The sequence below is a fragment of the Dermacentor andersoni genome, chromosome 6 (genome assembly GCF_023375885.2).
Source record: "Dermacentor andersoni chromosome 6, qqDerAnde1_hic_scaffold, whole genome shotgun sequence".
NCBI lineage: Eukaryota > Metazoa > Arthropoda > Arachnida > Ixodida > Ixodidae > Dermacentor > Dermacentor andersoni.
In genome coordinates, this window is record NC_092819.1 from 182,723,815 (window position 1) to 182,748,085 (window position 24,271).

A 24,271-nucleotide genomic window follows, 5' to 3' on the forward strand; every position below is an offset into this window, starting at 1 on the left:
GCAACGTGCAAGAAAACGCTAGGCTCATCACTGAGGCAGCACCTATCGCAGAAAGCAACTGCGTTAGCAAACCATCCATAGCATTGACTGCTAAAGAATTTGCATTCCTGGGGTCTTTATGTGGGAGGCCGCGTCAGGCCTTGGCGCGGCCATCGTGCACTTTTGTTCATTTATGATGACCATGTTGACCTGCATGACTGTAACTGATTATGATCAAGTGCACGAGAGTATATGTACATACCTTTTTGTAATAAACACCAGTTGGAAGTCTGTGCTTCTCCTTGTCGCCTTTTTAGTGTCCCGTGTCCACTTTTGCACCAGTCACTTCTGCAGAATGAACTCTTGAGTTGTGAGTTGAATGCTTGAAGCACAAAAGAAGTAAAAAAAAAGCAATTTTTTTTAGAGCTACTGCATTAAAACTCATGTTTGCAGATACACAGCACCTGCAACTTTTTTATTCAGACAGCAATATAATATGGTTCAAGTATTTGCTGCTACCATATGCCTTTATGTCTTGTTCAACAAAACCCATTACTTTCCATTGTTGGCTCGCCTTCTACAAGTGCAAGGAGGCTGGAAAGTTTGGACATTTCAATCTAGCTTTGTGAACCCAACTGTCACTTTGCTGCGATCAAGCAGGGTGTCTACCAACCGGGAAAACCAAGAAAACTGGGAATTTTCAGGGATCTTGAGTAGTCTGGAAATACTCGGGGAGAACTCTGGGAATTTGTGCTTCTACAAGGGAAAATTAGCTGTAAAAGGATAGAAAGTTGGGTGAGGTGGTAGGGTAACATATTCTTCGATTTTAGCGAGAAGTGACACATACACAGACTAGAAGACAGGACGAACGCTTACTCTCAACTAAAGCTTTATTGAAACCATCAACGATAAGTGATTGCAAATACGTGCATCACATGAACATGACAAGGTCTAAAGACTATATACAGAACTTAAACACATCAAGAGGTAGGGAAGCCAAGACAAGCAACAAAAGGCACTACTTGGGATTGATGCATGTGCGGAGAAGATATTAAAATTAGCTTTCTAACGGAGATATTGAGCATTACTATTTGTTGGGCGTGTTGGTAAACTGACTTGGAAAGCATATTTAGCACCAACGAACAAAGACAGAAGGGAGATGACGCCACAATGCACTAACTTCAACAACTTGATTTTCAGGAAACACCCACCTATTTAACCCATGCACAGTGGCGCTACATCATCCAAATCTTGACCATCCAAAAAAGCCGTCTCCTTATCTAACAAGTCGACCGAAGGGGCACTAACACACGTATCACTATTCCAACAGATAGCCTGAGCCTCGACTTGTTAGATAAGCACACTATATTTTTGGATGGTTAAAATTTGGATGAGGTGGCGCCACTGAAAATCAAGTTGTTGAAGTTAGCGCATTGTGGGCTCGTCTCCCTTCTGTCCTTGTTCGCTGGTGCTAAATCTGCTTTCCAAGAGATATTGAGGCATGGCTAGCACAAGTCTTTCCTTGTGTCTCTCCTTGCTTAGCCCTAGGTAATTTGCTGCATAATTTAACATCCGAACAGAAAAATGCAATTATCATGAATAATACCTTTTAGATACATCCAACCTACTACTTATGATTACGTTAACTGCCTAAATGGGCTCGGATATGAAAACCTAATTACTCTTCCAACTCGTTGTCCCACTAATAAACAGGGCATACTTATCAACCACATATTATCCAATCTTCTTACTAATCATGACTGTGGTCAAAAGCATGGCAGTTTGGGTGAGTTGGTATGTCATGACTTTTTTAGGCTTGTAGCGCAGCTCAGAAAGAGCAGAAAGGAAGGTAAAAGGGGTAATGAAAGGGAATGGAGAACAGAGTGAGCTGCACTACAAGCCTAAAAAGGTCCTGACTGTGGTGTTGTCAAAGCTTTAATAACCGATCATTACCCAACATTTGTGCACTTAACTTTTACTGCTGGCACTGCCGATGCAAGCTTCAGCAGAAAAGTTTAATTCGTCAATATTTATTGAATTAATTGCCACTCCAGACTGGCCCCCAGTATTGGCATGTGATAACCCTGAAGCTGCCTATAACACATTTTAACAAATAATTTCTAATGCTATTTCAATTTCCACGGTAGTAATGAATTGTAAAAAACGTTTTCATCTCCTCATAACCCATAGTTATCCATCATATTGCTAAATTGCTTACGGAAAAAAGATAACCTTTACAGAAAAACAAAAAACATTTAACACTGCACTTCATGAAAAGTATAATAAATATTCTAACTTACTAGGAAAACTACTTAAACAGGCTAAAACTACTTAAACAGGCTAAAACTACTTATTAGAAAAATGGAATTAAGTTTGCCGGTATTGATGTCAAAAAGCAATGGAAAGTATTAAGCATCTTTAAGGGGCAGCGCAATAAGATGAAGACAGAAGGCAGGAACACACAGGACAGCGCTGAACTCACAACTAGCTTTATTCGAAGGCATACACAAACTTATGTAAACAACCCATAGCCACGTGCTCTCCCATCCAAGGTGGTAAAAAAAATGGCATTGCTGTTTCGGTTCTGTTTTCCGCACTTTCAAAATTGCGTTTTCACCAGACGTCTGAGAGTTTCTTAAAACAACTGGAGCGCTTGAGAGCGGCAGATTTTCTAGAGGATGCTATCCGCATGACCGTACAGAAGCTTGTTAAGCGAGTAAAACTAGGAGCACCCACAAGAATTAACAATCCAGAGCCTGCCGACAAGAAGAAAAAACTGGTTGTAATTCCATATGTGCATAAACTATCACACAGCCTCAGGAATGTAGCAGGCAGGTTTGATGTAAAGGTTGTTTTTTCTGCCCCTAACAAGATGATCAAAATTTGTGGTAAGATTGATAGGAAATTGGCCCAGGCTGCTTCCACTCATGCTGGGAAAGGCTGTACTGTTAAGCATACTTCCCCGTTTGTGCACTGTAGAATGGGAGTTGTTTACGAGCTTCCATTTTCCTGCGGTCACGTCTATATCAGTCAAACAGGTCGTTGCCTGAATATTAGATTGTCTGAGCATAGGCGCTCACTAACGGGTAATGCCTACTCGCATGTCACGCGGCATTGCTCTGAGCATGGGTGCACTCCAATCTATAAAAACACCATAATACTTTCCGCGCATAAAAATCAGACCACGAGGGAGATTATTGAGGCCTCCTATATCAGAAAAAAAGGGTTGCGTTATGTAAGCATGCCATCGTTAAATTTGCATGACAATGAATTTGAATTTTTAAGCTGCCTCATAGTGTAGCATTAGATTACAGGGTTTTGAGTTCTTTTTTTTTTTGCCTTCGCACTAATAATGACGCCATCGATGGGAGAGCACGTGGCTATGGGTTGTGTACATAAGTTTGTGCATGCCTTCGAATAAAGCTAGTTGTGAATTCAGCGCTGTCCTGTGTGTTCCTACCTTCTGTCTCCGTCTTATTGCGCTGCCCCTTCAAGATGCTCAACCAGTACCAAGTCGCCCAAGTGTCGATCCTTCTACGGAAAGTATTAAACTGTTTTTTAGGTCGATCCAATCACAATGCCGAAATAACTACGTTACAATCGAGGGATCTTCTTGATAATCCCTTGGACATAGCAAACTCCTTTAATTTCTTCTGTGCAGATAATGAAGGGTGCGACAATTCATTGACCGAGACTTGCCCCCGTGTGCCTCATAGCTTTTGCCTTCATTTCGCAACACCTGAAAACATAGTCACAGTCATTTCCAGTCTACAAAATACAGGGCCTGGTCTTGATAACTGCAGCCCATCTCTCATAAAAACGATAGCATACCTAACGCCTGAAATATTCTGTCACATAGTGGACCTTATCTTTAAAACAGGAATAGATCAAAGTTCTTTGAAAAAGGCCAAAATAATCCCTGTTTTCAAGAAGCAAGATAAGCGTCTTAACATTTAACTACTGCCCTATTGCTGTACTTTCATTCTTTACTAAAATTGTTGAAAAACTAATAGTAACACGCTTATCAAGTTATTTATCAAAATTTCGTATGCTATCACCAAACCACTTTAGGTTTAGGGAGGGATACCCAACTGATTTGGCATTAATATTTCTAACAGGCAAGATTCGGCAGGCAACTGAAACCCGATGTGGTGGTGGTGAATTGTAGCAACAGGCGGGTTTAGCCTGGTGATCAAGGCCGGCAATTGCTCCGCCCGAGCGTCTCGCACAATACCGCTGAAGGGTTTCACCATAGGTCCATCAAACCAGTCTCTCTTAAGAATTCGATGAGGAGACGTGAAGTTTCTTTGCGGGCTATAACTGATCCCTCGGAAAATATAAGGTGTTGCAGGCACGCATGCGGAAGGTCCTTGTTTTGCAGATTCTTCAGGAGAGAGTCTCTTTCATCTTGGAATTGCTGGCAGGACCACAAAAAGTGCTCAGTGTCTCCTGTCTCGTTGCATGCCGTACAGTTAGGAGAATTGATTCGCCCTGTTTTAAATAACCAGGCCGGTGTATTAGCAGATCCTGTCCTTATGCGATATAGAAGTGAGGCTTCCTCTCAGTGCAATCTCTTGGTTACGCAGGGCATATACGGTGGAACCCAAGGCGACGCAAAGTGATTTCGAATGTCAGATTTTTGCACTTGATTACTCTTTGGAGCCTTGATTTTGGGAGGATGATAGAGCGCTGCGTATGCAAGCGCATCAGCTTTTTCGTTTCCTGAGATACCAGTGTGGGAGGGAATACACTGAAACTTTACTGTGAAACCTTTGTTGTTGAGTTCTTTCACGATGGCTAGTGATTTGCGTGGGAACTTGAGGGATGGCAAACCACGGTATACTTGTTGTAATGCGGCCTTCGAGTCCGTAAGGACAACCACATTCTGCAGAGGCAAAGTCTTTAGTTTGCGCAGAGCAGAAGCTATTGCTACGCCTTCCACAACTGTCGACGAGGCTATACAGTCCAGACGGCCAGACCACGTATATCTTAGAGAGGGAATATAGAATGCAGCTGCGCAGCGGTCTTCGTCTGCCTTGACAGAGCCATCTGTGTATACTTGTAGGTGATTCAGGTAAGTCGTGTTCACGTGTTCCAGGACTAATGACTTGGCTTCTGCAGATGAAATGCAGCTCTTTGATTGCAATCGTGGTACACTTAAGTTGCATGTGATGTCCTCGAATGTCCAGGGTGGTCCTATCCTTTCCCTCTGTCTCGAGCAGCGCAATCCTAATACGCGAAGCGTGTTCACTGCTGCATAAAAATGTGAGCGCGGCCTGTTACCTATACGTCGTAAGAGGGCTCTACCGGGTGTAGACTCACTCAATCGTAGTAGCTGGATCATGAGAGCCTGGGAAGCCTGAAGTCGTAGAGGGTGTGACTCAGCTTCGTAGAGCACTTTCTTGTTTGACACTGGCTGAGGGACTCCAAGGCAAAGTCGGATACCTTTTCTGTGGATGGCTTCTAAGCGCTTGTATTGGCTGTCTGAGGGTGACAGAGGTAGCTGATGCAGGATTCGACTGGTAACCAACGCTGTATGTAGCCGTAGCATCGACGTCGGGTGGTTGCCCTAGCGTATGCCAGCGACTCACTTGAGCACATGTAGCCTGGGTGATGATGACGCCACAACGTGGTCAACACCGCAGCGCCAGAGTAGCCTGTGGTCTAAGGTAACGCCCAGAAATCGGACATTGGTGACTTGTCGAATCTGGTATCCGTCTAAATTCAGCGTGAAGCGTGTAGATTTTCTTTTCACTCAAGGAAATAGTATGAATGATGATTTCTCTGCTGCTAGTGATAATCCAATCGTTGCCAAGTGGCCTTGAATGGCTTTTACTGCTTCCTGGGCTATTCGTGCGAGGCGGCGATGCTGGTAGCCGGAGACCCATATGGAGATATCATCGGCATATATAGATATCTTCACTGGTGTTCGATGGTTTAGTACTCTTGGGAGGCTACTCATGGCCATGTTAAATAATAAGGGAGATAAAACACTCCCCTGTGGCATGCCGCGAAATATACGTATTTCATCGCTCAAAGTGTCGCCAGGACGAACTCTGATGCGACGATCATTGAGGAACGTATGTATGAAGTGCAAAAGATGACCCGTGACGCCTATAACTTGTAACTGGCTGATGATGGCTCTTTGAGACACGTAGTCGTAAGCCTTAGAAACATCCATGAAAACAGCAAGTGTCGACAGGCCGTCCGCACTGTAATGTTCTATGTGGCTTAGCAGGTCCAGCGCATTGTCTTGAGTGCTTAGACGCTGCCGGAACCCAGTCATGCACGATGGTAGTTTTCGACCCTGCTCGACATACCAAGTGAGTCTTGTGCACGCCATCTTCTCCATTAGCTTCGCTGCACACAAGGTCAGTGATACCGGTCTGTCCAGAGCTGCAGGAGTCCAAAGCTGCAGGATTCTTTCCAGGCTTCAGAACCGGTACCACCCATGCTACCTTCCATAATTTTTTTGAACTAAACGTAACAGCGCAAACAACTAAGACGAGCCACAAAAAGAAAGACAGGACACACTGGCGCTGACTAACAACTTCGTTGTTGTTAGAAGTTGTTAGTGTTAGTTGTTAGTTGTTAGAAGTGTTAGTTGTTAGAAGTTGTTAGTCAGCGCCAGTGTGTGTCCTGTCTTTCTTTTTGTGGCTCATCTTAGTTGTTTGCGCTGTTACGTTTAGTTCAAAAGTATGTACCAACTAGGCCCAAAAGAAGTGTTACCTTCCATAAATGTGGTATAGCCCCACTGGCCCAGACTTGGTTAAAAAATGCCAGCAAATCGCGTCGTCTTTCAACCGGTAGGTTAGTCGGCATCTGATTACTGATAAGGTCAGGTCCCACCGCACAGCGACATCGGAGGCTGCTCATGGCTAGTTCCAGCTCTCTGAGTGTGAAAGGAGCATCCATTAGAGACGACGATAGCGGCGGAGGCGGGTTGGTTGTGCCGGCTGACCTGCCGGAAGAGTAAATTTCAGCGAAGGCATTCGCAAGTCAAGCGAGTCTTGCCGAACTTCAATGCTATGGCTTCAAATGGCTTGCTTGGTCGAAAGTTTCCAGCAAGGTTATTAACAACCCACCATATCCTTGGAACTGGCATGAAGACCGATAGGCTTGCACAAAATGATGCCCATTGATCTCATCTTAGTTTCCTTGTATAACGTCGAATCACTGCGTTAATCCTGTTATATATAGTCTTCATTGGTGGGTCGCCCTTCGTCCTAATCAGCCTCCGTTCCGCTCTTCTACGGGCAGCACATAGATTTTTGAGCTTTAGATCCGGAGCGGGGAAGTGGTCGGGTAGCTTCAGCTCAGCGGTAGCCAATCTCTTGCTACGTAGCATGTCCGCGAACAGGTCTCCAGATGATTCGCTTAGCCCGTCCCTGTACGTATCCCACTGCGCCACAGGACAGGATCTTCGGCCGTTGGTTCTATATCCAGCAATGTTAACGAAGACAGGAAAATGATCACTGCCCATTCTACCTTTGCTAGTCATTGACGATGCGAGGATGTCCGTTGAATGTAACGTCAAGTCACACTGTAAGAGGCCGGTGGTCGAAAAAACGTTGGCTGTTTGTCATTTGCCACGCAGAGTTCCTCGGTGTTTAAAGCACTAACAATTTGCTTTCCACGAGCATCAGTCGCCTTGTCGCCCCAGAGAGTATGGTGCGCATTAAAGTCCCCACATATAATCCTCGGAGCTGGGCAGCGGCTGCAGAGGTCTCTTATAATTTCTCCCATCGAGACCTTCAGGCGAGAGCTCACATATACGGAGGCCACGCTGAGGCTTCGGTTTCCCAGCCGCACTTGTACAGCAGTGACTTCCAAAGCACTGCTGCAAAGGTCTTGAACTGGTAGGACGAGATGTGGTATTTCACGTCTCGCTTATGGCATGGCGCTTCCGTTCGGAAATGTCGGAATACCTTGGTTTCCATGTGCGAAATAACCAGCAATTGATCTGGAACTTGGAAGACCAGCCTCGGACAGGGCCAATATTGGCACAGGCATGTTGCTTAAGAAAAGCAACAGTTCAGGTAAATGGCACGCAAGACCCGTACAGTTCCATTGCATAATAAGTGGCACCTGTGGACGAGATGGTGAACATTGTGTCCTGACCGCATCCATATTGCTAGGTGTTTAAAAAGAGGCAGAGCTTAGAATCACTGACTCGAGAGCCAGGACTACTTCGAGCATTTCCTTCATAGAGCTCGCTGGCATCTTCTCTATGTGTGATCACAGGGCCTTGACGAGAGCACGTAGCACCTGCTGACAGTCCTCCTGTGGTGTTTTTTCATCGCACCGCGATTGGGGTCGCTGCAGTGTAGACACATAATTTCGCTGTTCCGGCTGTTCAGCAGTCTTCTCGTCTACGGGGCCTCTGTTCATTGATTTGACTGCTTTAGCCGGCCCGCTGCGCGATGGCACCACTGTGTCCTGGATTCCTGGAGAAGGCTTCAGGCTTGGAAAATCAGTTTCACTCTTAGAGCTCCATTTCATTTCGTCTGACTCTCTGTGACTTTCTTTTTCTTCGTCGTATTTTTCTCATCCTTTCCTGTTGGCCCCAAGATAAACATTTTCTTATGCTTTATTGCCACTGCCCGCGTAGGACACTTGCTATAACTAGCTGGATGACACTACAGTTTGCACATAGAAAGTTCTTGCTGCATGCGCATGTTTTGAAATCATGCTGTCCTCCACATCTCTTACGCCGCTGCTCACCACGGCAGTACTTGGCCACATGTCCATAGCGCTGACACTTGAAGCACCGAATTGGTGTCTCAACATAGTCAGTGGTCTCGTGTCTTGTGAAGCCCAAGTCGATCTTATCAGGATGGTCTGTACTTCGAGCGAACGTAAGAACCACGGAGCTGGTTCACCTGGACTCCCAATCGGATTAGGAAATTTGAACACGTCGAGTGACTCTCCTTGCATGGTAAACACCTTGTGGCTTTAGGTATACCAACAGTTCCTCGTCAGTGTACCACTTCGGTACTCCTCTAATGCACGTGTTTTGCAGGTACGAATTGGGCACTCGTGCCGAGATTGCAGTCCCTGAGATTGACTTGCAGCTGAGAAGGGAATTCACATGCTCTTCTGTCTGTACATCTAGAAGCAGGGCTCTCTGAGCAGTAAATCGGCTCCTAACTGGCGATGCGCCAAGAATTTTTTCAATTTCTGTAGACAGAACAATGGGATTTACTTTTTTCAGGTCGGCTCCTTCTGTGGCAGGGGTAATAATCACTGGGATTCTGACGGTCCTCTTCTTGCGGTGACGCACAAGCCTGAAGCCTTCATCGTCCAGATCTGTGATGTCAGCTATGTCACAATCGTCAATAAGCGTAGACGCGTCATCTGTTTCTGTAGCCTTGTATCACTTACAGTCACGGTTGCTCTCAGGGTCAGTCGGTGGCCTCTGGCCCGGTGCCAGGTCAGGCGTGGTCATGACTGAGCTCTCGCCGCCACCAGATCGGGCTCTTCTGCATGCTCCTATCGAAGCGACGGGAGGCGAAGGCCCCCCCGGCCTCCGGTAGGGAAGGTACCTTCGCGAGTCGTCCAACGTCTTCGTCAAATCTATTTGACAAAACGTCGAAAAAAATGCAAATACACTAGGGAGCGAGACAGCAGTGCAACTGAACTGAAACCCGAATGCCATCGTCCCGATGCTGCAAACATAACAGGAGAGTAAAAAAAAAAAGGACACTTGTTAAACAAAGTAACAACAAAGAAACAAAGTCCAAGGTGACACAGTCCAAAAAAAGAATAAAAAGTTCAGCTATGCGACGTCCCCAAAGTTCGTTAGCGCTGGTGAAACCGTTTCAGACGCACAACATGAACTACTTCAGGTCGTGAGCGTGAAACCCGAAATTTTGCTGGTGCATTATTTTTTTTACCTTTCTAAAGCGTTCGATTCACTTGTTCATAACGTTTTGCTAAATTAGACTCTGTTGGTATAACCTGCCCGGCACTGCAATTATTACGTAACTATTCGAGAAGTAGAGAATATACTGTATCAATATCCATCACTTACTCACACCCTAAAACAACTAACATTGGTGTACCACGAGGATCTACCTATATTAGGATCTCTCTTGTTTTTAATATTGTCACGTGGTCATGACGTTAAAGAACACAGTAGCAATACTGTGAAAGACAAAACTAGCTTTCATTGGGCAAACCTGTGCCCACAAAACAGGCTACACTTAAAGCACAATGAGAGCGGCGAACACAGTTGGCGATCGTCGAAAATCTGATCAGCGGGTCAAGCGCATCGGCTTTTATAGATCAGTCGTCGAATGTTCCAGAGTAATCGCTGAGACCCGCATGCCTTCCACAAAGTTCTACGCCATTCGCGTCGCGCATACATGCGATCAGATTACACAAGGTTCGGCGATGACAGACAGTGGATAGAAGCATCGATAACATTCTAGAAACTTTCGATACATTTAGACGCGTCCTGCGCTGAGCGATAACATTTCGTGGACGGTAACAGCGCTCACCCATTAAAGATAAACGAGTTCACGTGTCAATTCCCCCCTCTCAAAAGCCATCGTCCCGATGCTGTAAACATAACAGGAGAGTAAAAAAAGGACACTAAACAAAGTAACAACAAAGAAACAAAGTCCAAGGTGACACAGTCCAAAAAAAGAATCAGAAGTTCAGCTATGCGACGTCCCCAAAGTTCATTAGCGCTGGTGAAACGGTTTAAGACGCACAACATGAACTACTTCAGGTCGTGAGCGACGCCGCTGTGAATGCGAAATGCCGTCTGGCGCGACCTCGTAGTCCAGTTCGCCAACACGTCGGGTGACCTTGTAGATTCCGAAATAGCGTCACAATAGTTTCTCACTGAGTCCTCGTTGACGTATTGGGGTCCAAACCCAAACACGGTCGCCAGGCTGGTACTGGACGTAGCGTCGTCGGAGGTTGTGGTGTTGGCTGTCAGTACGCTGCTGGTTCTTGATCCGTAGGCGGGCGAGCTGTCAGGCTTCTTCGGCGCGCTGGAGATAGGTAGTGACGTCAAAATTCTCTTCGTCAGTCACGTGCGGCAGCATGGCGTCGAGAGTCGTCGGGTTCTCCGTAAACGAGCTTGAACGGTGTGATCTGTGTTTTTTCTTGCACCGCCGTGTTGTAAGCGAAGGTTACGTACGGCAGGATGGCATCCCACTTCTTGTGCTCGACGTCGACGTACATTGCTAGCATGTCGGCGAGGGTCTTGTTCAGGCGCTCCGTGAGACCATTCGTCTGAGGGTGGTAGGCAGTTGTCCTCCTATGGCTTGGCTGTATTGCAGAATGGCTTGGGTGCGCTCTGCTGTAAAAGCCGTTCCTCTGTCGGTTATGAGGACTTCTGGAGCACCATGTTGCAGCAGGATGTTCTCGACGAAAAATTTCGCCATTTCGGCTGCGCTGCCTTTCGGTAGAGCTTTAGTTTCAGCGAAGCGGGTGAGATAGCCCGTCGCTACGACGATCCACTTATTTCCGGATGTTGGAAAGGGTCCCAGAAGTGCATCTCGTTCTGCTGAAAAGTTTGGAAGGAGGCTTGATCGGCTGTAGTAATCCCGCTGACCCTGTTGTTGTCTTGCGTCGCTGACACTCTCGGCACGTTCTTACATAACAGGCGACGTCGGCGGTTAGGCGCGGCCAGTAATACCTTTCTTGTATCCTCGATAGCGTCCGGGAGAAACCTAGGTGCCCAGCGGTCGGATCGTCATGTAGGGCGTGCAGTACTTCTGGACGCAGCGCCGACGGAACAACAAGAAGGTAATTGGCTCAGACTGGTGAGAAGTTCTTCACGAGTAGGTTGTTTTGAAGCATGAGCGAGGACAATCCGCGCTTAAATGCCCTATGGACAACGTCGGTGTTCCCTTCCAAATACTCAACGAGGCCTTTTAGCTCCAGGTCTGCTCGTTGCTATTTAGTGAAGTCTTCCGCGCTTATTATTCCGAGGAAGGCGTCGTCGTCCTCGCCGTCTTGCGGCGGGGGATCAATGGGGGCGCGTGATAGGCATTCGGCGTGAGAGTGTTTTTGTCTGGAGTTCTAGATTACCGTGACGTCATATTCTTGTAGTCTGAGGCTGCACCGCGCCAGCCGTCCTGAAGAGTCCTTTAAGTTAGCTAATCAACACAACGCGTGATGGTCGCTGACGACTTTGAATGGCCTGCCATAAAGGTAAGGGCGGAATTTTGCTGTAGCCCAAATGATGGCGAGGCATTCCTTTTCAGTCGTAGAATAATTGCCTTCCCCTTTTGACAGCGACCGGCTAGCATAAGATATCACCCGTACAAGTCCGTCTTTCCTCTGGACTAGGACGGCACCGAGGCCTAGGTTACTGGCTTCAGTGTGGATTTCGGTATCGGCGTCCTCGTCGAAGTGTGCAAGTACCGGCAGCGACTGCATGCGTCATTCGAGTTCTTCACTCCACTTCATTTTATTACCTCAAAGACCCTGGTTAGGGGGTATTGCATAAGGGGTGGGTTTACAAATAAAGGTTACAGAGAGTGATCTTCATGAGAAACAAATGTAGTTAAGTTGTCCGCAAAAGTTGATGAACACGTGATGGCTGCAATGTCACGGGGAAGGCCATTCCAGTCCACTGCTGTGCGAAGAAAAAATGAGGCCGCAAAAGTAGTGGTGCGAGCACGTGCGCATGCGATTGAGTAAGGATGGGACGTGCGGGGAGATATGCGCTCGGGTGGGATGATATACGGTGGTTGATTGAGGGAACTGTGAAATAATTTGTGAAACAAACAAAGACTGGCGATGCGGCGATGCACAGAAAGATTAGCAAGATCAGTTTGACGTTTTAAGGATGATATGCTTATGTCGTATGAATATGAATAATGTATGAACCTAGTGGCACAATTTTGTACAGATTCTAGTTCGTTTCTTAAGTATACCTGGTGCGGGCTCCAGATGGGCGCTGCATATTCTAGTTTCAATCTGATGAGTGATTTGTACGCGAGAAGTTTTATGTCCGATGGTGCGTGACGCAAATGACGCTTTAAAAAACTGAGGGATCTGTTCGCGGATGATATGATATTGCTGATGTGTGCGTTCCATGAAAGGTCAGAAGATAAGGTGACGCGTAGGTATTTGTATGATTGAACTTGTTCGACAGTAGAGTGAGATATTAGATATGAGAATGATAAGGGATTAAGCTTGTGATGAAAGGAAACGAGCTTGTATTTAGTGGGATTAAGCTTCATTAACCAAAGATCACACCACTGTTGTACAAGGTTAAGGTCATGTTGGAGTGCAGTTTGATCAGACATCTTTGTAATTGTGCGATAGATAACACAGTCGTCGGCAAATAAACGGATACGGGAGGATACACGTACAGGCAGGTCATTAATATATATGAGGAATAAGAGGGGTGCGAGTACAGATCCTTGGGGGGACGCCAGATGTTACAGGGAGAGAGCTGGAACGGCTATATTTAATTGAAACAAACTGGGAGCGTTTGTTGAGAAATGCTGTGATCCATGCGAGAAGGTTAAGGTGCAAATTCAGCTGGGAGAGTTTACTATAAGGCATTTATGTAGTACTGTATCGAATGCTTTTGCGAAGTCGAGAAAGATTGCATCGGTCTGAAGGTTGAGGTCGAGATTAGAATGTAGATCATGAAAAAATATAGCAAGTTGGGTTTCACAAGATAATGATTTACGGAATCCGTGCTGGGAAGGATGAAAAAAATTGTTAGTGTCAAGGAAGTGCGTAATGTGAGAGTATATGACGTGTTCCATGATTTTGCATGGGACGCTTGTTAGAGAAATGGGGCGGTAATTTAGGGGGGATTGTTTGTTACATGATTTGTGGACTGGAATGGCCTTGCCCTCCTTCCAGTCATCTGGTAAAATTCCTCTTTCGAGTGAAAGTGAGAAAAGCATCGAAAAATACACTGCAATAATTTCTTTAGTATTTTTTAACAGTTTTGAGTTAATATCGTCGACACCAGCCGATGATGAAAGTTTTAATTTGTCAATGAGTGATGACATGCCAGCGACAAAAATTTCAACAGGGGCCATCATTGGCAGTGTCGCAGTAGGTGGCGTAGGAAGAGGCAAGTCGGCTTCTTCAGTGAACACGGATGAAAACGCGATGTTAAAGGTGTCAGCACAAACAGCGTCGCTTATAATTTCGTCTTTATCGCTTGTAAGTGTGACGTCATGTGTTTGTTGCGGGTTTATGACTTCCCAAAATTTTCTAGGGTTACTTTTTAGAATTTTAGATAAGTCATTGTGATAAAATGTCTCTTTAATTCTGCAAGCCACGGCCGGGATAGGCCTGGGAGTCAAATTCCAGGCCTTTGTCAGGTTCTTTCTCATGAATAGAACTGCTACTATTCAGGTGGGGCAGATTCGGTCGAACGTGTACGGATCGGGAGCTCGGGGTACCCCTCAGGGATCAGTCATCTCGCCACTGCTCTTCAATATAGTCATGAAGGGTCTATCAGATAGGCTGGGCGGCCTCCAGGGCATAGGTCACGCACTTTACGCAGATGACATCACGGTCTTGCGCCCAGGGGGCTCCCTAGCTGAAATAGAGCAAGCTCTACAAGCGGCCTTGGACGAGACGGAGGCTTACCTCGAGGACACGGGTCTCAAGCTGTCTACGAGTAAATCGGAGCTGTTGCTTTACAGACCCGCAAGGCAAGGGGTTCGGGGTCTGACATCGCTCAACCAGCTACCCGTGGCATTATACGCGAATAATGGGCAGAAAATTCCTAGAGTCGACTCAGTTAAGATCATAGGCCTGCTCATAGACGCGAGGGGCTGTAATGCCAGAACAATTACCCACGTTACAGCCAAAACGAATATGTTGCGGCTAATTGCTAGGGTGTCCAACCGAAAGAAGGGGTTAGGTGAAGACAACCTCCTTCGGATGTACAACGCGTTCCTCATGAGCCATATTAACTATGTGGTGTCAGCTCTAGTGTTGACAAAAACGAAAAAGACCAAATTAAATACACTCATGCGCAAGAGCATCAGGAAAGTGCTAGGCTTGCCTATTGCCACGAGCTCCGACAGGCTAGATCAACTTGGTATGCACAATAGCATAGACAAAATCATAGAGGCACAGGTCACTGCCCAGGTGGTTAGGCTATCGTCGACCCAAGCTGGCAGGCGAATTCTCGATGAGGTTGGCATGGCTCCTAGGATAATGCAGGACCGGCATATCACATTTACACGAGAAACGAGGGCGACCTACGTGGTGAGGCCCTTCCCGCGGAACGTACATCTGCAGCATAACGAGGGTAGACGTAAAGCCCGTGCACGAGCCATACTGAAGAAAGTTAGAGATGACTGAGACTCCGCTGTCTGTGTCGATGCGGCGCAGTACGGGAACAGGAGAGTGTTCGCATTGTCTGTTGTAGACGGGCGGGGGGTGCTTCGCTCCTCGGCCTCGGTCAGAGCTGCCACTGCGAGTATAGCAGAGCAAATTGCAGTTGCGCTGGCCTTGTGTGACCCAGAGCGTTCCTACATTTACACCAATTCGAGAGACGCAATCAGAGCTTTCGAGTCCGGTAACCTCGCACGAGAAGTGGCCTCTATTTTAGAGAAAAGGGCTTGCCCCGGTTTTCATTATATCACGTGGTTCCCCGCACACATGGGGAAGAACGTTCTCGAGGGCTTCCCAAACCTCTACGAGCTTGCCCACGACCGTTCGCGAGAACTAAGACAAAAGTCCTGATTCATTAATGTGCAAGCTTAACCAAGACGTGGCCAATATTGTAACCCTGTGCCGCCTAAGCAGACTACACATTAATACTGCAAGATCTAACTTTGTCATTTTCTCAGCTAAACAAAAGCATATCTCAGTGTATCCATCCCTTACCTTTGCTTCCAGCACACTTTAATCTACTGATAGTGTACTGTTTCTTGGCGTCATATTAGATAAACACCTAAAATTTGATGAGTATGTTTTATCCTTCACAAGTAAGGCAGCATATGGGATTAGAATATTAATTAAGGTTCACAATTTTTAATGTGAAAACACTCATCTCCCTCTACTATGCCTTTATTCACACACATATTACTTATTGCATATCATCTTGTGGGAACACTTATCCCACACATTTATCCCCACTACAGCATACACAAACTAAAGCAATTCGCTTCATTATGTGTAGCAGCTACACATCAAAAGCATCTCCATTGCTCAGCTCTAACGGTAGTTTATCGTTACAGAAACTAAATACTCACTTGGAATACTTGTTTATAAATCTGTTAACAAGAAGTTCCCATTCCCTATAGTTACTAACAGCCAGCATCCACATTCCACATCTATGCGTTTCGCTTCTACCAACAGCTATTTACTACCAAAACCTAGAACTAATTATGGTAAATTTACTACTAATTTCTCAGCCACACTACTTTGGAACTCATTACCGTTTCATGTTAAGATACTGTCTCATTTTTACACATTCAAATCAAACCTTCGTAAATTTTTTCACTCAATATAACAATTTGATCGTTATCATTATAATAATAATTGCTTTGTCATTAAATATTTCACAGCGTTAGCTAGTGACTGACTTAATACGGTGTCTTGTGTGTTTGCATATAGCTGCTTTGTATTTACATATCCTACACATTTGTAATGGGAGGTCCCCTGTACAGTCTGTTGACTATGGGACCTCCCTCTGTATGTGTGTATAATCACCATTTGTAACTTTATTATCATGCACAATAAAGAACTCTCAAACTAATCTTTTAATGTGAAGTGCCTCACTTATTGCTTCTGTAGTTTGGCATCCAATATCTCCCTTGTCAGTTGATCAGTTGATGTTTTGAACAAAGCTGATGATCAACTGACAAGGGAGATATTGGAAGCGCTTGAGATCAAAAAGCGTGGTGATGATTGTATCAGTGAAGCCTCAGTTTTTCTTTCGACAAAGGAACTGGCGTATTTTGGGAGCGACACTTAGAAGTTATTCTGTATCGTGGCTTCCTTGCGCAATGCAGATGACGGCCTTGTTTCTTTTTGCTGTTTTGATCCTTGACAGCAGCTATATAGTATTCCTATGTCAAGAAATAAAACAGTCAGTTGTTAGTGCGCCTACGTGTCTCGTGTCTCCTTCCTTCGTCTGTTGTTTTATTTGGTGCCTTGTACGCTCTGTGCTTGTCTGGCCAAAATGGCCAGACCTGGTGAAGGGCCCCTTAAGGGCAACTCTGGCAATTTTTCGGTGTCCATTGATCTTAATAAAGTTTTGAAAATATGTTCTCTTTTGCACTCTGATTATCTGTGCCAAACTATATGGCTGCAAGTCATTTGAAAATAAATTTTAAAGATTGGTTGCGTTCCCGACTCATGACTTTTTACTGGCCACCCTGTGTTTGTCAGGTCAATGACTGAATTTCATGAGTGGCGCAATATTTCGCACGCAGTTTCAACCATACCCTTTACATAAGAGACTACACCACCACTGCCGCTGAAATCGTCACTTAAAGGGACACTAAAGCGAAACAATAAATCAGTTTAGACGAATAAAGCATTGTTTGAGAAGCCTGTAGGCGGTCATTTCAAAATAGTTTTGATTATTAGGTGAGAAAATGAAGGTCGAAGTATCTGTATTTGAATTTCGCGCCGAAACCCCGACGCCGATACGTCAGTGTGACGTCAGGGATTCCAAGGAATGTATTTTCGCATAAGGGCCGCGTTGGCTGAGTAAATGTTCTCAAAACTTGCCATGTTTAATATTAGGTTCCTGTAGAACACAATGTAGTCAGTCTGTACCACTATATAATTAAGTAGGCCCTAGAAGATGCCATCAAAATCCATGACGTCACAGTGGCCAAGTGCGGGAACTTAAGGATGCGTCGCCACCAGTGTTTCGTTCTTGCACTTTTTCTGGTCTACCAAGATTCTTATCGTGCTAATATTGGTGTTTTTGGTGTTGTAGAAAGGTAATTTACTGATGTAGGAGAACTCATTTTTCTCTTTAGTGTCCCTTTAAATCTCCACTGTCTAGTTCAGAAACTCTGTAAAACTCCCTGTGTCGTCAGGAGACATCATCAGCTTTGCTTCTTCAGCGTTAGCACCAAGTGTACTGTGTGTTTAGCATGCATTCTGTGTGTTTACATTATAGTAGTGTAGGATCTGATGTCATCGACTCATCGTGCCGTCCCATGAACCAGCTACCCGTTTCGGTTTTGGTATCTCATTTATTGTTATTTGAAATTATTGATCAATTTCTAAGCACACTGAATTGCCCTACCGGTGACAGGACTGCCAATGCCATTTGGAGATGACAATATCCTAATATGGTAAAAAAAACGCCAGAGTTGCCTTTTAAAGTAGTGAAACGCAGCACTGAGGTGTTGTGCGTAGGCCTAGAGTATGTGAGGACAGTTGAGGTTGACTCCCTTGTGACAAAGTTCGGGCTTCATACCAATGAGTTTGCTATCAGTTGATAGACATAGCTCGTATTCGAAAATACTTGCTTCAGTATGCATCTCCTCTTTATTCATATTTGAGAATGTTTGACTCGATTTGCAATGGGTTTTACCATTTCTTGCGAAGATCTTTTAATCGCTGTGCATTTTACTAATCCCTCCCTTCTGTTTTCTTTTGGAATAAAATAAACGCTACTCCTTAGTGTTCAAACTGGATTAAGCTTTTCTTTATTTTTTTAGCATGATTACTAGAGAGTGACATAATTGGGTTACATGGTGTCAGCCCGTCTTGACATAAAAGAGAGTTTTGTTTCACTCAGGGAAAACCTGGAAAACTCAGGGGAATTTGGAAATGTCCACTTGGTAGACACCCTGTCAAGGCACAGAAATTTAAGCTCTCTTGCTTTACTGATTGCAGCCTATAAGAAGCAAGCACATATATTTAGCGTCAGTCTGGGAAGCTGGCAGTGCCCTGCATCCACTGTCAACAAGTTGGGCTGTGTGATTACAGAGCTCACATGTAAAGAAAAGATTACATGCTGCTGTTAAAATAGGATTTGCCCAACTCGACCTAGGGCTATCATCTTTTGTGGCAATTTTTTTATATTTTTGTTGCACACTTGGTGATTATCGCTTTGTACACCACAGTGAAACAGATGGTAGAAATAGAATTGAACTGTAGGGCTTCTTGCTCTTGCATAGTTGATGAGCACAACATGCACACACACAACAAGGGGAGATGAAAACTAGTGCTACTGTTTTATAGCTGGAAGGGTTGTACACATATATACACAGTATAATTGCGGTAAAGGGTCATTCGATGGCCTAAGGTACCAGAGGTGGTGCTCGACCATTACCGATTTCCATTAAAGAACCATGGCTAATAACAGTTTCTCTAGAGTGACATACCCAAGATATAAAGGTTATAAACAGGGATAAGGTGTCTCAGAAAGGCTGGCCAACGTTCGATAGGACGACCTATCTTCGTCAAAGATAGGTCCTCCTATCGAAACATTGGCCAGCCTTTCTGAGGCACCTTATCCCTGTTATAACCTTTTTCCCTCAGTGTGATAGTCCATCTGTCTGGATCTTGGGTTTCCATACCCGAGATGTCTCACGCTAAAACATTTTTTTAGTGCGTGAGCGGCATTTTATTTCAACAATGGAGAGCAGAACATGAAAAAAAATTTATGAAAATTTATTTATTTTTCAGATGACCATAAAACTGTTAGTGCCTTCTGGAAAGATGGCGGCTTTGAAGTTAACTCATTTTAAAGGGCATTTGTACTTGGTTTTGTGTGTAATCACAAATAAAAGTCAAATATAAGGGTTGTTATGAATCATTTAAATAAAATTGTTTATTAATTTCCTTTATTTTATAACATCTTGATGTTCTCGTCCAGTATTCTACTAATGTACTAAATATAGTTTCGTATATCGCAAACTTAAAGCTTGCGAGAAAAAGAAAAGAACTTGTCAAAATTTAGGTTAAGCTGTGCGTTCGGCCGTAAATTGCACATTGAGGTGGTCCATGCGAACTTATGCAACATGACGTATTTGATAGATGAACACAGTAAAAGTTCATTGAGAAAATTTAATCGCAGTCTTTTTTTGTTTCAAGTGAGAAAAAAAATCTTTAAAGTTGGTTCCCTCCCATACCACCTGGATCGGTCGCCCAACATTGCCCCACACTACGTCTTCACTGCACTGCACACAGCCGCTTGTCCACAATTGATACAGCGCTGCTGCCGATCTATTGCGTGACGGTGCAGGAGTCCTGTCCAGACGCTGGGCTTCCAGTATGCTAAGCCTATAGGCACTTAGCTAACATTTTAAACTCTTGAGTCGGCGTGTATGAAGTGAGCCCAGCACGAACATTTCAGAGTGATTGCATTTATCAGAGGTACTACATTGCATTGGGCTTTGGGGTGTGGCTGTGTGTGGCTGTGTGTGGCTTGTATCAAATGCTACTGCTACTGCATTCAATCTATGCCTCTAGTAGCTGCTTAGATCTTCACATTTTTTTTTTACATTGCTTTGCTCACTTGATTGACAGACGTGTGTTGTTCCAGGTGCTTCTGCCTAGCTGCGAGTTAATTCTTCCAGCCAGGGATGACACAGCCGAATTCGACGATGCCAGCGACAGCACTTTCTCGGATGACCCCAGGCAGGTCCCCAACCATGCACTATCATATTGTCACGTTGTACTGATGCGGAAGAACCACACACAGTGACACAACTGCGAGTGGTGTAAACGGAATATTTTATTGGGCGAACTTGTGCCCAGTAAAAACTCAAGCACAATGAAAGTAACAAGTACAGTTGGTTGTTATAATGTGATATACAGGACAAGCACATTGGCTTGTTGTAGATTCCAGCCTTGTTGATACATGACTTGTTGTAGATTCCAGCATAATGACTAGTGCTCATGTCCGTTATGGAATATACACCACATTCATGTCGTGCATGAAATCTGATTACAGACAATTCTTACGCTATAGAATTGGCGATAACATTCGACAGTATTTCACAATGGCAAGGTGCGCCTTGTACTGAGCGATGATTTTGGAACATTTTTTTTAAATGGTGAAAAACGGTCACCCGAAAAAGAAATATAAGTATGAATGTCTATATGGGCTTTTGGTCTATATGATTGTTGAAGATGGGTCATCCCCTTTACAGAAAAACATGTAGACATCAGAATTTTGACAGCACGGCACAGGACACAGAAAAAGTATGACAGAACATTGGTGCTCTGTCCTGCAGTTCTTTCCAATGCCACGCTGCTATATTTATGTTGATTAAAAGAATGTACCAACTAGCCCAAATGAATTAAGGAGGTTGTGACTTCGCATTACAAAAATGGCCAGACATCTTTTTAAATCACATTGTCAACTCTTTTTCTATCTGATTTTGAAGTATCTTCACTGAAAACCATGTAGAAGTGCTCTACAAATGTTGTATGAACCAAGGTTGTGAAAAACTTCGCAGAAATCGGGAAAATGCGGCATTTCTCAAGCCACACTATCTCTGGAATAGCGCAAATCAGTGCCACCATCTTGGTCTCGTCGGAATTTTTCTGTCTTCAGATTTGCTGCTTTGGCTATCTACTCCTCCACACAGAAATAAGCAAACAAAAAGCAAATAATTGAAGGTCATTCTGAACTCGCCGATTAGTGATGCTCATCACATGACTCCGGCTCGCTTCACCATTGGTCTGGTGCTTACTCTATAGGGGCTTCGTCTGCTCTTTTCATCTCGCGAGCTCTTGACACCTAAACAACTGTAATTTTGATGAGTGTCAAAAAAGGCTACACGGACATTGCAGTAATGCAGCTGATTCCTTCGTTTGCAGACATCTAAGACCCGTGGCTGAGCATTCTGAACATCAGCGATGTGGACTTCGCGAGCAAGCTTTGCTGCGAAATCCTCTGACACGCAGCTACACCTTTTGAGCATTGGTGCTTCAGAATTCGCTTTAAGCACAATGCGCATGCTATCCTCATGCCCAAGTTAAAATCCAATTGCAAAGAAATTTCACTTGGACTAAATTGGCTATAAATGAATAGCATATACTATGAAACTAACCTTGGCAATGCTGCAGGGCTGGTGATTTTCTAATTTTCTTAATGGCAGCCTTTAAATATTGACATGTGTACTTAACTTTATCGGCTTACCACGTTTCGCCGCCTAACAAGTGTTATCGCACAGCGCAGGATGCGCCTGTATATAAAACAACTTTCTGGAATGTTGTCGATGGTTCCGTCCACTGTCTTTCACCGCAACTTGTGTAATCTGATTGCATCTATGCGCGACGCAAATAGTGTAGAACTTTGTGGAAGACACGCGGCTCCCAGCGGTTAATCTGGAACATTCGATGACCGATCTATAAAAGCCGACGCGCTTGACACGCTGATCAGATTTTTGACGATCGCCGACTGTGTTCGCCGCTATCGTTGTGCTATAAGTGTAGCCTAGTTTGTGGGCACAGGTTCGCCCAATAAAATTTAGTTTTGTCGTTCACAGTGTTGCTACTGTGTTCTTCGTCACCACCACGTGACATCTGGTGGAGGCGCTAGTGCGTTCATGTACCGAACACCCCCTCAAAGCCGCGATCCAAGCCCGAAGCCCGAGGACAAAACCAACATAGCCCAAGACCAGTGTGCTAGCCGCAGACTGCAAGGACTGTCCCCAGAGCACGGACTTCTACCTGAGTCGACAAAGAATATCGTGGTCAAAACAACCCCAATGGCTGCCCCAGCGTCCCCCGTTATCCTACAACAACCTCGGGACCCACCGACCTTCCATGGAGCAGCGACTGAAGACCCAGAATCCTGGCTGGAGACCTACGAGCGAATCGTGACTTTTAACAACTGGGACTCCCGACGACAAGCTGCGGCATGTATACTTTGCCTTAGAAGATGCCGCCAGAACGTGGTTTGTGAAGCGGGAGTCGACCTTGACGACATGGGACCTCTTCAGTAGCAGCTTCCTGTGCACCTTTACGAGCATTGTGCGCAAGGAAAGGGCCGAAGCCATGCTGGACGCCCGAGTGCAGCTACCTAACGAGAACGTTGCCATCTTCACGGAAAAAGTGAACCGTCTGTTCCGCCACACAGACCCGGATATGCCCGAGGAGAAGAAAGTCCGCCTTCTCATGCGTGGTGTGAAGGAAGAACTTTTCGGCGCAATGATACGAAGCCCACTGAAGACCGTCGAAGAGTTCCTTCGCGAGGCCACCAGCATCGAGAAGACACTCGAAATGCGGAACCGGCAATTCAACCGCCGTACAAGCTCTACCCACTACGCAGGAATTCAATCACTGGCCACGGACGATCTGCGTGAGACCATCAGGGCCATTGTGCGCGAAGAACTGCGCAAGGTCTTGCCTTCGTCGCAGCCTCAAGTGGCCTCGATCGCCGACATCGTGAAAGAAGAGGTGCGCCGATCGGTTGGAGTTCCTGAGGTGCAACCAAAATCACCACAGCCCCAGCCGGAAGCGATGACCTACGCCGCCGTCGCACGCTGTCAAGGCACCCCTCCGCGACCGCGCCAGAACTCTGTAACGCCGCAATTCCGTCGTCCGCCGCCGCCAACACCAGCACGCCCACCCGTCACCCACCGCACCTACGCGAGGAAGACGGACATTTGGCGAGCCCCCGACCACCGCCCGCTCTGCTATCACTGTGGAGAAGCCGGCCATGTGTACCGCCGATGCCCATACCGCAACTTGGGACTGAGAGGGTTCGCCGTCAACGCGCCGCGTCCACAGCTTGGCGAGCGCCCACGTGACATCGCCGACTACCTCGCCGCTACTCAGTGGAGCTCTCGACGACCGTCGCGTTCGCCATCACCAGGCCGCTACCTGTCGCCGCAGCGCCGACCATACACCGGCCCATATCTGGAAAACTAAAAGCTGCAACCGATGGAGGTGCGGTTGCTGTTCGTCGAACTGACGAAGATCCTCTGCCGCCGCCGAAGACGACGAAGAGACCATCTCGACGACATAATAACGACCCGCCGCCGTCCCGACGAAGTCGGGAAGCCAAGACTACACCGACGAAAGACGACTTGACGACGCGACGTTCCAGCTTCAGTTCAACACGACGCAGCCGTGATCCAACACCAAGACCTAACTGCAACGCCAGGCAAAGAACCACCGACCTCGACGTGCTTCTCGACGGCCACGCAGTTACCGCCTTAGTGGACACAGGTGCTGATTACTCCGTCATGAGTGGACACATCGCCGCCCAGTTGAAGAAGGTTAAGACTGCATGGGAAGGCCCTCAAATTCGCACCGCTGGAGGACACCTGATTACGCGGACTGGAATCTGCACGGCAAGAATAACCATTCATGACCGGACTTACCCTGCCACCTTCGTTATCCTCCAACA

At 45.8% G+C, this 24,271-nt stretch overlaps 1 protein-coding gene across 5 annotated transcripts in view; it reads left to right on the top strand.

Annotated features, from left to right (window-relative positions):
• The window catches only part of DCTN4-p62 (dynactin subunit 4), a 522,593-nt gene that overhangs the window by 445,923 nt on the left and 52,399 nt on the right, over window positions 1–24,271 (top strand). For 3 of the 5 annotated variants that reach the window (XM_055067008.1, XM_050172373.3, XM_055067007.2), the window contains one exon: window positions 20,450–20,544. The exons of 1 other annotated variant lie outside the window; for it this stretch is intronic. In XM_055067008.1, coding sequence (XP_054922983.1) covers window positions 20,450–20,544 — 95 coding nt within the window. Of the gene's footprint in view, window positions 1–20,449; window positions 20,545–24,271 lie in introns of those variants that run through there. One more of the 5 variants, XM_055067005.2, reaches the window with a different exon arrangement.